The 14240-nt window shown below is 43.3% G+C and overlaps 1 protein-coding gene and 1 non-coding gene across 2 annotated transcripts; both read left to right on the forward strand.

The window, feature by feature from the left end:
* Positions 1-1856: 1856 nt before the first annotated feature.
* On the forward strand, positions 1857-7080 carry LOC105487440 (ribosomal protein L37). Its single transcript, XM_011750890.2, has 4 exons — positions 1857-2309; positions 2878-3013; positions 3218-3302; positions 4587-7080. The coding sequence occupies exons 1-4, from the start codon at positions 2307-2309 to the stop codon at positions 4654-4656; spliced, it is 294 nt and encodes a 97-aa protein (XP_011749192.1). The 5' UTR covers positions 1857-2306; the 3' UTR covers positions 4657-7080.
* LOC112427680 (small nucleolar RNA SNORD72) lies at positions 4425-4504 on the forward strand. Its single transcript, XR_003019376.1, has one exon. It is a non-coding gene; the product is annotated as a small nucleolar RNA SNORD72 (small nucleolar RNA).
* Positions 7081-14240: the final 7160 nt, after the last annotated feature.

Below are 14240 nucleotides of genomic sequence, written 5' to 3' on the forward strand. Positions count from 1 at the left end.
TTGGGAGGCTGAGGCACAAGAATTGCTTGAACCTGGGAGGGCAGAGGTTGCAGTGAGTAGAGATGGCACCACTGCACTCCAGCCCAGGTGACACAGTGAGATCCTGTCGTGCAAAAAAAAAAAAAAAAAAAAAAAAAAAAAAGTTGATATAGTCTCTAGTCCTGACTTAAACCTAGCAATTGTATAGAAAGTTGGAGGGTCTGACTAGCCTTCATAGACCTCTAGAAAGCCAAGAGTTTGCTTGACCAGGGCAAAATTTACATGATTTGACACACACCAAAAAGAACCACCTCACACTAGAGAGGAGGAAAAGTCATTCTCTCTCCTGTCTTCAATTCTGGGAATGTCTGGAGTAAAGAGACTGACATAATGCCTGTCACACTGCTTGGTTCCTTAATGGTTGACACCTGTCCTACCCTTTCTACACTGACCTCATTTCTCACAGCCCCTGTGGTAGGCAGAATAATGGCTGTCTCCAAAGATAACAAGGTACTAATCCCCTAAACCTGTGAATAAATTAGATTATGTGGCAAAGGACAATTAAAATTGCAGAGGGAATTAAGGTTGCTAATTAGCCAAACTGGAGATAAGGAAGTTATCTGGGTGGAGTCAATGTAATCACAGGCGGCCTTAAAAGTAGGAGAGGGGTGGCAGGGCACCCAAGCCCTTTGGGAGACCAAGACAGGAAGGTTCAGGAGTTCAAGACCAGCCTGGACAACATAGTGAGATCTTGTCTCTACTACAAAAAAAAAAAATAAATAATAAAAGGAAAAGAAAAAGAATAAGAGGGATGCAGAATAAACAGTAATGCAATGTGAGAAAGCCTACAGTAGTCTCCACTTATCCAAGGTTTCCCTTTGCAGGATTTCAGGGTTTGTTACCCCATGGTCAACCATGGTTTAAAAACAGGTGAGTACAGGACAATAAGGTATTTCCAGAAAAAGAGACCGACCACACTCACATAACTTTTATTACAGTATACTGTTATGATTGCTCTATTAGTTAGTTGTTAATCTTTTATGGTGCCTAATTCATAAATCTAACTTCATCACAGGTACACATGTACTGAAAAAACAGTATATATAGGGTTTGGTATTGTGGTTTCAGGCATCCACTGAGGGTGGTGGAACTTAAACCCCACAGAAACAGGAGGGAAACTACAGTATCACAGGTTTTGAAGATGCAAGGGAGCAATAAACCAGAGTTTGGGCAGTCTCTAGAAGCTGAGAAAGGAAACAGATTCTCCCTCCTAGAACCTCCAAAAAAGAAAAGCAGCTCTGGCAACATTTTATTTTTAGTTTTCTTTTCTTTTCTTTTCTTTTTTTTTTTGAGACAGTCTCACTCAGTCACCTAAGCTGGAGTGCAATGGCGTCATCTCAGCTCACTGCGACCTCCACCTCCACCCTCTGAGTAGCTGGGATGGCAGGCGCGCGCCACCACGCCTGGCTAATTTTTTGTAGAGACAGGGTCTCCCTATGTGCCCAGGCTGGTCTCCAACGCCTGGGCTGAAGAGATCCGCCCGCCTCAGCCTCCCAAAGTGCTGGGATTACAGGCGTTAAGCCACGGGGCCAGGCCCCTGGAAACCATTGAACAAGTTCCATGTGTGATTCCTCGGCACAATGAAATATGGGATCAGATAACTTGCCTCTGATTTACTACAGTAACGACAACAATAACAAAAATCACTATTTGCCTTTCCCCTTACATCCTAAGCTCCAGCTCCAGGCCTCCGTACTCCTCGCGACCTCTCACAGGGAGAGTCAGCGTCGGCCAAGAGCTTCCGGGATCGGAATGAGGAGGCGGCTGGAGAAGTTGCTTTCTCCTGAATAGGGCAGATCCCAGACGCACACGGTCATTACACGCCGGGGACGCTCAATCGGTGCGTGTACCCCCAGTGTACCCCCAGGGCCAGCCACGCATTCCAGGTTCTCCATGTGCCCAGACGACAGAAATCCACGGTACGGCAACAGATCTGCCTGCTAACGCGCGAAACCGATCAGCAGTAACAGTAGCACCAGGAACGGCGGCACGAAAAGCAGCTCACGGTCCAAGCGGGGCAGGCGAACACTCGGCCAACCGGTCGCCAGCCAACTGGGAGTCCCACCCACCTTTCCGGCACTGAAGACGCGATTGGCCGCGCCTGGTACCGCATCCTCCTCTTGACCCCACCGACACTACGGCGACGGACGCTTGGGAACGCTGCACAGCCCTCCGCAGGAAGTACTTCCCTGGGCGGAAGCTTCTGAGCGTGATATAGCGGAAGTGCCTTCTCTTCCGGTCTCTCTGGTCTCGGCTGCAGAAGCGAGATGGTGAGTTGTGACGAGGGTCTGTGTGAATCGCGTTCCATCCTCGTTCTTTGTGCCTCCCTGTCTGCTGTCCTTGGGGGTCTGGCAAGATTCCGGATAAGGGGAACTGGTGGGCAGAAAAGAGGCATGCAGTGGCCCTCAAGAGCCAGAAGAATGGCTGCTAATTGGTGCTTGGGGGACCGATCCCGCCGTAATTGTGGAGCTAGAGCCGCATTGTGTCCCTTGCTTCGGTACAACCTTTGGAGACCTTTCATAGCTCTAGCCTTGTTTGGGAGCTGAAGGAAGGAGTTTGGGAATGTTTGGCTGTGTGTAACAAATAATTCATTGGTGATGCTGTCTGGCCGGAGTCTATAAAGATAAGGTATATTTCAGAACGTTGCAACTCTTGTGGAGGGCTTTAGGTAACGTGAAATGCTGGTAGTGGTCTCTGACTTGGAATTCGTGGAGTCTTCTCCCACAGTTCCGACCTTTATGATTGCCTTTAGATTTTATCAGTACTTGGTTTCCCGGAGAACTCGAGTAAATCTAGAAATTGCCGCGTTTCATAATTATCTATTCCTTTAATGTGCAGACGAAGGGAACGTCATCGTTTGGAAAGCGTCGCAATAAGACGCACACATTGTGCCGCCGCTGTGGCTCTAAGGCCTACCACCTTCAGAAGTCGACCTGTGGCAAATGTGGCTACCCTGCCAAGCGCAAGAGAAAGTGTAAGTAACATTTTTCAGACCAACTGTGTTAGCTTTTGTTTGTATTGCACTTAAGTGGGGCCATTGGTTTGAACTTTATTTGGTGCCTATCTTAAAACTTGTACATCTGTATGCCGATGAGGTGGCATAAAACTCGTGTGTTAACAATACCTACAAGGTGTGTGGGGGAAAACCGTTTGAAATCTTTTCTGAACTTTGTTTTAGATAACTGGAGTGCCAAGGCTAAAAGACGAAATACCACCGGAACTGGTCGAATGAGGCACCTAAAAATTGTATACCGCAGATTCAGGTACAGTTTGTATGTTTGATCGTAATTGGTCCTATGGGCTTGAATGAAACCCTCGTGTTTACTTGTAAAAATAACACTACCCTGATGGTTACTGGGGATGAGTTGTTGGAAGCGTTTTTATTTTTGGTGGTTGTTGAGACAGGGCTTCACTATGTTGCCCAAGCTTGAGTGCAGTGGCACGATCACGGCTCACTGCAGCCTCAGGTGATCTCACCTCAGCCGCCCGAGTACCCGGAACTACAGGTGTGCGCTGCCACATGCCCAGCTAATTTTTAATTAGTATTTATTGTAGAGAATGGGATTTTGCCATGACCTAGGCTGATCTCAGAACTCCTGGGCTGAAGCCATGGGCCTACCCAAAGTGCTGGGATTACAGGCGGGAGCTACCGCCGCAGGCCAGATGTTGAAAACTTTTATCTTCTGCCACTGTAACCTTGAGATCAGTTACTTTGGATTTTATTAGTTTTTTCACTAAACAATAGTATAAATTAAGTTTCAGGAGCATTTTTTGAGCCAGGGTCCCAAAGAGTTGATATTTATTATGTTTATCTTTAATTGGTGTCAAAATTTGTCAAGACAGTAGTGAATAAGATCTGGGAGTCAGGCTTTGTTCAATCTTCAGTATAGTGGCTGTGGGCAAGAGTGCTATAGAAAACAGCCCTGATTGTTGCTGTTGCCTTAAGGACAGCCATAGATGTGTTCATGTGCTGAAGCAACTTTCTTTGCGCTTAGAGTCATACGTTTTTGTGGGCTTAATGTTGAATGGGCTGTTAGTACGATATAGGAGTTAGGAGCTTGAACTGAAGCCAGGCTTTTAAAAGTAGGATAGTTGACCTCTCTTAGAGTAGATATGGATGTTTAGTAAGTTAAAATGCAAAGCTCTTGGTTTAGAAAATGTCTGCCATTAAACATGCTCATTGTTTTTTCCTTGCTTAGTCAAAGCGGTTGTGATCTATTCTCAGCATAGGGAACCATTTTCACAAATAATCTTTGATCTCTTGCCAAGTAAGAACAAACATACTGGCCCTTGACTAGTATAGCCAAATAAGTGTTTGAGCCTTAATTGCAATTGCGATTAACTATATCTGAAAATGGGTATCTTTAAGCAAAGTGAAGAATTGCAGCTTATCAGTGATGTTGTAAAAATAAATGTCTGAACATATGAATGCAGTACTGATTTCAGCATTTAACTGAGATAAGCGCATTGAAATCTGTTTAACAAAAATTAAAATTGATTCATCGATGTTGCTGAAGTAACTTGTTCTTGTTTTTGACATCGTGCAGGCATGGATTCCGTGAAGGAACAACACCTAAACCCAAGAGGGCAGCTGTTGCAGCATCTAGTTCATCTTAAGAATGTCAACGATTAGTCATGCAATAAATGTTCTGGTTTTAAAAAATACATATCTGGTGTGTGCTGAGGTATTTTTAATCAGTTAGACTTGTAGTATCAGTGAAATAATGTAGGTTTAAGGACTGGGCTAGCTTAATATCAGATTTACTTGTTAAGTGACTGTTTTGGAATGTTTCCTTTGGACTGGGGTTTGTAACGCGGTTTAAGGCAATGACTAACAAGCAGAATTCCAGGAGTCTTTGAAGCAGAGGGCACTGGAAGACAATACAGCAGATTAAAATAGCACAGCTCATGTGGCATAGATGGGTATTTAAGACATTCGAGTAAATTGGAAAGAGCATGATGTTTAAATTACCTTTAGTAGCATGTTCGTTTGCTATACTGTCATGACTTTAGGGGGATGATTATTAGTCACATAGAGCCTCGGAGTACCACTGGAAACATACAGGTAGGAGTGTAGGTGGCTTCTGTTTTTCAAAAGATGATCTAATCCTAGTATCTATAATGCTCACTTGGCACACCTGGCTGGTGGGCTGTGTAAGGTGACTAGCTAAGTGAAAAAAGCCTGCTAGGTGTGACTCAGGAATAAGTAGGTTTGAGAAAAGGTAGGGCTGGGTACAAGTAAAGATTGAGCAGGAAATAAAGGAAAATCAAGTAAAAACCCTGAGATTTGTAGACTAAAGGCAATGATGTGGGACTACTTGGTCGAATTTTTTTAGCCCTCAGCTAAACTTGGGTGTTTCTGTGCTGAAGGAAGCGCTGAAACTTGCTGTCATGCCTTCACAGTTTTGGTGGATTATTGACAGGGTTGGGGTTTTTTTAAGAAATGAAGGGACAAAGTCAACCAACTGCTGAGTGAGACGGCAGGGGCAATTGAAGGGAACATGAATACTAGAACATCTGAGATTCTTAAACCTGGCCTTGGAAGGGTATCCGTTTTACGTATAACCTGGAATGGCTTTATAATGTGCTAATTGTTACTCTCATCCTGTATTTTAACTCCTAATTTACCCTTCAGGTCTCAGCTTCTGAACATTCACTGGTAAAGAAACCCTGCTGATTAAATCTCTCTCGGGCTTCTTCCCGTAATGTGAGACTATACTTTAAAGATGCACGGTTAGGGCTGGGCACAATGGCTCACGCCTGTAATCCCAGCACTTTGGGAGGCCGAGGGGGGTGGATCATGAGGTCAGGAGATCGAGACCATCCTGGCTAACACGGTGAAACCCCGTCTCTACTAAAAATACAAAAAATTAGCTGGGTGTGGTGGCAGGCGCTTGTAGTCCCAGCTACTCGGAAGGCTGAGGCAGGAGAATGGCGTGAACCCGGGAGGCGGAGCTTGCAGTGAGCCGTGATTGTGCCACTGCACTCCAGCCTGGGCAACAGAGCGAGACTCTCGAGAAAAAAAAAAAAAAATGTATGGTTAGAGTCTAGTTGCCATTGCCTTTGTTATTTAGAGATAGTGCAATGGTACAATCCCAGCTCACTGCAGCCTCTTAATTCCTGGGCTCAAGTCAAGTGGTTCTCCTGCCTCAGCCTTCTGAGTAGCTGGGACTACAGATGCACACCACCATACCTGGCTAATTTTTGTGTTTTTTGTAGAGATGGAGTTTCACTCGGCTAATTCTTTTTGTGTTCTTAGTTGAGACTGGGTTTCAACATGTTGACCAGGCTGGTCTCAAACTTGACTTCGTGATCCGCCAGCCTCGGCCTCCCGAAGTCCTGGGATTACAGGCGTGAGCCACTGCGCCTGGCTGTCGTCACCAAACTTTAAAGTGAAGATAGTCTATTGAAGATAGACTGGACTTTCAGTCTGGTGAAAGTACCTTCACTCTTGTTGCCCAGGCTGTGAAAGTACCCTGACCCCCATGTAAACAACCCTTGAGGCCAGGTGTGGTGGCTCACAGCTGTAATCCTGGCACTTTGGGAGGCCGAGGTGGGCGGGTCATGAGGTCAAGAGATCGAGACCACCCTGGCCCACATGGTGAGACCCCATCTCTACCAAAAATACAAAATTTAGCTGGGTGTGGTATGTGCCTTAGTCTCAGCTACTTGGGAGGCTGAGGCAGGAGAATCGCTGCCAAATTTTCAAATGAAACAAAATAAGCAGTGGATTTTGCATTGGAGATGGAGTTAAAACTGTTGCCCAGGGTGGTCTTGGACTCCTGGGTTCAAGTGATCCTTTCATCTTGGCCTCCCAAAGTGCTGGGATTACTGGGACGAGCCACCACACCCCACCTGTTGTCAATATTTGTCTTTAACAGCACTTAGTCCTGCCTTAAGTTATAGTTATGTGTAAACACCCATTATACTTTAAGTTTTTCAGCCGAAATTATGCTTTTTTCTGCAGTGTTGTGTTTCGGTGTGCAAAAATTAAATTTAATGTTAAATTTAAATAAATGTTAAATTTATTTTTCCTAAGTACCCCATGTGCTTTTCAACTCTGTCCTCTGCCTGAAAAGCCTCCCTCCAGCCCCTACTTCCCTCCCATCTCAGTTCACAAAGTCAGGTTGATTTGCCCCCGACTGTCAAATAAAGCAGACTACCTGTTTACACATGTAACTGGTTATGTTCTGTAAAGTTACAAAATTAGAAAGGCTAATAGGTTGAATCTGTGGTGTGCGGTAGTTCACGCCTGTAATCCCAGCACTTTGGGAGGCCAAGGTGGGCGGATCACCTGAGGTCAGGAGTTCAAGACCAGCCTGACCAACATGGAGAAACCTGTCTCTACTAAAAATACAAAAAATTAGCCGGGCGTGGTAGTGCATGCCGTAATCCCAGCTGCTCGGGAGGCTGAGGCAGGAGAATGGCTTGAACCTGGGACGTGGAGTTTGCGGTGAGCCAAGATCATGCCATTGCACTTAAGCCTGGGCAACAAAAGCGAAACTCTGCCTCAAAAAAAAAATAAATAGAAAGGTTGAGTCTATGGCATTGAAAACCTTTGGGAACCATACCTTAATTGTAACTCCCACAGTAACTGCCCTGCACTTAATAAAAGGTAGTAACGGGCAGATTCATTCAGTAAACTATTGAGCCAAAGTTGAAAGTACAATTTCTTCAGAGGCCTCACCTCTAATTGAGACACAGATAATTACATATTGTTCATACACACACACACACACACTATGATGGATAAATGCACCAGTTGCTGTGAGAGCATTGGAAAGGAGTTTGTCACTTAATAGGTGAAGCCAGGCTAAGATTTAAGCTGAACCAGGGAAGACTTGAAGAAATTGTGATGAGAGAGGAGGTAAGTGGCTTTGCCAGCAATGAAACAGCTGACATAAGGGTAACCAGTCAGAGGAGGGCATAGCTATGAAACTGCAGACACCCTGGTTGTCAGATTAGAAGAAGGTGGATGTAGGGTTGGTAAGAAAAGAATTGAGGGAAAAGCAGCGATCAGATTATGAAGAATTTGTCTTGACAAATTATGGAGGATTTAAAGCAGAATGTTAGGAATAGTTGTTTAGCAAGATGAATGTGGAAAGTGTTAGTGTGCATGTGATGAGTCTTGAAGCTGCAAACTAGGTAACAGGTTCTTAAATAGTTCATGTGAAAATCATGACTCAGACTAAGGTAGTGGCTGTGGGGCTGTTGGGGAGTTCTCTCATCTAAAACTTGAATGCAAGTGAGTAGCTAACTTCCAAGCTCCTCTTTCTGTATGATTTTCTGCATCTCATAAGGTGTGTGAGGATTACATGAGATCATATATGTAACAACAGCATTGTGTCTAATACAGCAAGCCTCAAAAATAACAGGGAGACAGGTGTTTTGGGATGCCTTAGGTTTCTGGACAAAAGCAAGGGAGGAGATGGTTGCTCCATTGAGATATAGGATGATAAGGAATATAGAAAAGAGGTAATAAGGGGAAAATAGTAAAGTTGGGTTTTATTGACATGCCTGTGGGGACACCAGGAGGGAGGGAAGTGTTTAGGAAGCAGTTGAGTTGGAAAGTCAGGACTGGATATCTACATTTGGAAGTAACAATTGTGAATGGAAACTGATTTTAAGAGTTAGAATGGTAAAAATATAAGCATGGAAATGAGGTAATAATGAAATTTGATAGGCATTTAGACGTCAGAGTAAGCAAGAGAACTTGAGTTCATCAATGAAGTTCAGTAACTATCCTTGATTTAGTATTAATGGAAACCATTTGTAAATTTACAGACTCCAAAAACAAAAGATAATTTAGAGGCTCAAAGTAAGATGTGGGGAGTTGTCCATTGGAGACAGAAGTAGAGAGAGGGAGAAGTTCATTTGTTCACATATGTATGTGTGGTGCACCTACTGTGTGCCAAGCCATGTTAGAGAGACAGTGGGAGCAAAACCAGATGTGGTTCCTGCCCTCTTAAAGTTGACAGTTGACTTAAGTGGTTGCAGAATTAGCTCAGGGAACTAGAATTGGACGTAGTCACACAAACCAAGAAAGGAGATTGTTTGAGAGGGGCAATCAGTCACATGTGGCTGAGACCAAAGAGAATGAAGATATATTTTAAAATTCTGAATTTGGCAAAATTTAGGCTAGTGTTTACTTTTCATAAACCTCTCTCATGTTAGAGCATCAAAGAAAAACCAGTTTGCCAAGAGGTCGGGAGACTGGGCAGTGAGGAATGGGGAGCTTAGTTTAAAGACAACACTAGACACTCGGAAGTTTACCTATTCTGTGGTTCCCTTTTATTTTTACTGACTAAATGGTGCCCTTCATTCATGAAGCAAATACCTATTTAGTGACCACTATGTGTCAAAAGCTATTCTATGCCCAGAAACTTTTAAGTGGAAAACAAGACAAAGACCCTGCTCTGACATTTCAATCATGTATGCATGTACTATATGTATGTATGTGGAAGGTGACATAATAGGCAGTTACAGATAGTGATAAGTGTGTAAAGACAAGGATACCATGAGCATAATAGACAGTGGGGATGGAGGAACCTTTAGAAAGGTGGTTAAGAAAGCTGAATGATAAGGAGCCATTCTTTTGTCTTTACCTGATTGACTTATTCAGCCCTTTTTGAGTTTTGGGTTGCTTGCAGAGTTTAACCTTGCCTGTAATTGAAACTTTCCTTTATAATGGCATAACTTCATGTAACAAAAGGAAACTAATATATTACAGAATTATTTTACTGAAGAATTTGTTTCAGAGAAAGAGGCTATTTCACATTTGAATTATATTTAGGTGTTTTGTTTGTTTGTTTGTTTGTTTAACGAAGAAGTTGGATCATAATACAAGAGAAGCACAGGGTGAAGACTATGAATAACCTCAGGAACTAAGAATGGAAAGACTGGCCAGGCGTGGTGGTGCATGCCTATAATCCCAGCTACTCAGGAGGCTGAGGCAAGAGAATCACTTGAGCCTAGAGGGGCAGAGATTGCAGTGAGCTGAGATAATGTCATTGCACTCCAGCCTGGGCAAGAGAGCGAGACTCCATCTCAAAAAAAAAAAAAAAAAAAAGGAAGGACTTAAGCAAAATCTTCCTTGTAAGAAGAAGGATGTTTTGACAAGAAAAGTTGCAATGAAAAAATGGTTCTCATGTACATGAGTATGTAGAATAAGCATCATGTGTGGATTGAATTGAGATTAAAAGATTGCTTTTACTTTTGTGTCTTTATATGGTGGGAGTATACTCTGGTGCCCTAGGATGAAGACTTGACCTGACCCATACATTTTTAGATTACTCACAGATAACAGAAAATATCTTCATCATGATTGGTTGCGAAAACAGTTTTATTTCAATAAGTAATATGTGCAGTCCTATGTAATCATCAGAACATAATCTTAACTCACTTCTTCCAGCTCGGGCCTGCTTTAAACCGCAAGCTGGCAGTGGAGAGGGCATGATGCCTCTGATTTCAGCTTTCTCCTTATACTTTTCTGGAACTGTGAACTGCAAGTTAACTCCTCAGTGGGATTAAAGTGTAGACTGGAGGTACGAAAGGTGAGGAGTGAGGAGATGGGGTGGTTCTTCCTTGGCTGGCTGGCTTCATAATCCCTGGACCCTGCAGATAATTAAACCGACTTTTTCTCTCTCAGGCATTTGTATGACCTCTTTGGAGGTTCTCTGCTGGGTTACCTCTCCTGTAGTTCCCTGGTATCTGATGGACCCATCTCAATTTAAAATAGTCTTCTGCCAGGTTCGGAGGCTCCTACCTGTCATCCCAGCACTTGGGGAGGCTCAGAGGTGCCATTCGCTTGAGCCCAAGAGTTTGAGACCAGCCTGGGCAACCTGGTAAAACCTCTTCTCTATTAAAAATACAGAAAAGTTAGCCGGGCATGCTGGTGTGTGCCTGTAGTCCCAGCTACTCAGGGGGCTGAGGTGGAAGGATCACTTGAGTCTGGGAGGTCAAGGCTACAGTGAGCCTTGATTGTGCCACTGCACTCCAGCCTGGGTGACAAAGAGAGTCCCTGTCTCAAAAAAAAAAAAAAAAAAAGTCTGTAATTATTTCCTAGCCCCTAGTATCCAGCCTCTGTCCTGAGGTTTTCTTTACTTCTTGAGGCTATTTAATGCTGACTCTGTCCTGAGTGTCACACATCTGGTCCTCAGGAAATATTCCCACATCCCTGGCCTGAAAAAATAAACAAGTTCAGGGAGATCGCATGGCAGCAGCCCTGTCTGGGCTCCCCAACTAAATGGTTGTAGAAAACACATTTCAAAGTTCTCTGAAGGGTTTCCTTGAAGTTCACTGGGTTTCAAAGTAGAAGGTAGTAACTCCTTTGTCCAAGAAGGCTGAATTGAGCACTTATAATTCTCTTCAAAGAAATTTCTTCATTGGTCTCTATCCTGGACCCCTTCTATATCCTTGATATGGCTGAGGATTCTAAAAACTGACCAGTCTTACATGTGAGGGCTGGTATATAAAAAAATTTTTTTAAATGATAAAAACTGAAAACTGTGACCACGTTCTTGGATATATTTTCTTTGGGGTATATGTGTGTGAGAGTGTGTGTGACTATTTTGGTAGTTTCCCAAAGTAGGAAGAATCCCATTCTAATGGTGTTACATTTATGTAGCTCTGCAAATAAACATCTAGCAAATGTAAAAAGTATTTTCTTTGCCTTAAAAAATGATTAAAATTATTTGAGCTCCTGAGGAGTGCTATATGAATACAATTAGTAAGTTATTTGGAGGAAAGTTACTTTTTAAAAAGACAACTGGTAAAACAGGGTACAGGAGAAAGGCCAGCTTCCTCAAGTGAGGACAATTGTTAGAAGTGACTGAGGAGCGTTTTGAGCGCAGTGGCTCACACCTGTAATCCCACACACTGTGGGAGTCTGAGGTGGGTAGATCACCTGAGGTCAGGAGTTTGACACCAGCCTGGACAACATGCGAAACCCCGTCTCTACTAAAAATATAAAAATTAGCCAGGTGCAGTGGCACACATCTGTAATCCCAGCTACTTGGGAGGCTGAGGCAGGAGAATTGCTTGAGCCCAGGAGGCAGAGGTTGCAGTGAGCCGAGATTCTGTCACTGCACTCCAGCCTGGGCGACAGAGCAAGACTCTGTCTCTCAAAAAAAAAAAAAAAACAAAAAAAAAACAAAAAAAAAAAAAAACGAAGTGACTAAGGAGGAAGAGGCCGGGTGGCAAATGGAAAAGAATCACCATAGGTGAACAGGACTAAGGCAATGTAGTATATGGTTCAGCTACCTCAGAGTGGAAAAGGTGTAATTAGAGCAGAAACTATGGTCCCTGTGTCACAGGGAAGCAAACTACAGAGAAGCAGCAGTTCCCCAAGGGAGGAGCCATGGGAAGCAAGAAGCCTCAGAGAGAACAATTGTCCTATTAGGATTGCTCTAGAGAGAAACCTCTGGGAACATACCCCTGTGAGGCAGCACAGCACAATGCTTTTAGAATCGTACGAGAGTTGATATACACCATTTATTTTGGAAAGGAAAAAACTAAGATACAGATTATTTGTTAAAAGGATATATTTCTTTGGTAATAAAGATGGTGACAGTGTTGCTGGAATGCATTCCTTTAATAAAGATATTGTACAATGAAATATTATTTTGCAGCAAATTTGTCTTAAATAGAATCCATACTTAGGATATGGCCTAGATGTGGAATCACAATGCTAATTATAAGCCATAAAGTACAGAGATCTAAGACACCATTAATACATATAATAATTTTAGCATTGGGCCAGGCGCGGTGGCTCACGCCTGTAATCCCAGCACTTTGGGAGGCTGAGGCAGGCAGATCATGAGGTCAGGAGTTCGAGACCACCCTGGTCAATATGTTGAAACCCTGTCTCTACTAAAAAATACAAAAATTAGCTGGGCTTGGTGGCGCGCCCCATAGTCCCATCTATTCAGGAGGCTGAGGCAGGAGAACTGCTTGAACCTGGGAGGCGGAGGTTGCAGTGAGCCGAGATCTTGCCACTGCACTCCAGCCTGTGCGACAGAGTGAGATTCTGTCTCAATAATAATAATTTTAGCATTGGGTTAGCTCATCTAAAAGGTAATAGCAAGCCATTTTCTAATAACTGTGATTAGATCAAATCTGCCCTTTTCTGATCCCCCCACTACCACAGGAAAGGTTCTAGAAGAGCACATATTGTGGAGTAAAATCCTCAAGTTTTAACATTTTTGAACAGTTAAAATTTGAATAGATTTCATATTTGTCAGAGAGACAACTCTTGGGGTCCGAATAGATGAACTACCTGGAGATTTAAGGATAGTATCACATTCTGCCTTCTGGCATTTTTCAATGTCTTGAGTGCAGACCAGTGTTGAAAATCTGTCGATGCAAGCATAGACAGGCACTAGATGTATGTAGTGAACTACCATGCGTTAGTCCAATAACCAAGATTTTCTTATTTCTTTGCAATAGGTAAACCTTGGGCCAGCCATGGTAGCTCACGCCTGTAGTCCCAGCACTTTGAGAGGCCAAGGCAGGCAGATTGCCTGAGCTCAGGAGTTTGAGACCAGCCAGGACAACATGCTGAAACCCCATCTCTACTAAAAATACAAAATATTAGCTGGGTGTGGAGGCAAGCAGCTGTAATCCCAGCTACTCGGGAGACTGAGGCATGAGAATTGCTTGAACCCAGGAGGCGGAGGTTGCAGTGAAATGAGATCGCGCCACTGCACTCCAGCCTGGGTGACAGAGCAAAACTCTGTCTCAAAAAACAAACAAACAAAAAACCAACAACAAAAAACACCTTAGTTATTGGACTAAAACATGGTAATTTACTACATACATATAAATAACATGTAGTGTATAAAAATTTAAACATTTCTCTGTCAGCAGCAGAATGTAAAATAAAAAACATTTAAACATCTAATAAAAACAGCGTATCAGAGTTCAGTGACAAGAAAAAAACAACACAGTAACTTGAACATGAAAAGTTTAAGGGATTCAGGTAATGAGGGACTGGGTATTAAAAGTTAAAGAAAACTCTATAGAATAAAGAGAAAGCAGAAATGGAGTAGCCACTGCCCCTGGAGCTGAGATAGAGCACCCAAAGAAGAGTCTTCCTCATCCCCAGAGCTGAGATCTAGATGTCAGGAAAAGTGCAACATAGCTCACTAGATGATGTGTCTTGCCCCTGGGACATTCTGGAAAACCACCAGAAGGAGCACCAG

This window comes from Macaca nemestrina, chromosome 6, assembly GCF_043159975.1.
Source record: "Macaca nemestrina isolate mMacNem1 chromosome 6, mMacNem.hap1, whole genome shotgun sequence".
Classification (NCBI taxonomy): Eukaryota; Metazoa; Chordata; class Mammalia; order Primates; family Cercopithecidae; genus Macaca; species Macaca nemestrina.

What these genes read in the sequence shown, in the direction of transcription:
- LOC105487440 (XM_011750890.2), top strand. An exon ending in TGCCAAGCGCAAGAGAAAGT is followed by an intron (nt 3,014 to 3,217) that starts GTAAGTAACATT and finishes ACTTTGTTTTAG; the next exon opens with ATAACTGGAGTGCCAAGGCT. An exon ending in ATTGTATACCGCAGATTCAG is followed by an intron (nt 3,303 to 4,586) that starts GTACAGTTTGTA and finishes GACATCGTGCAG; the next exon opens with GCATGGATTCCGTGAAGGAA.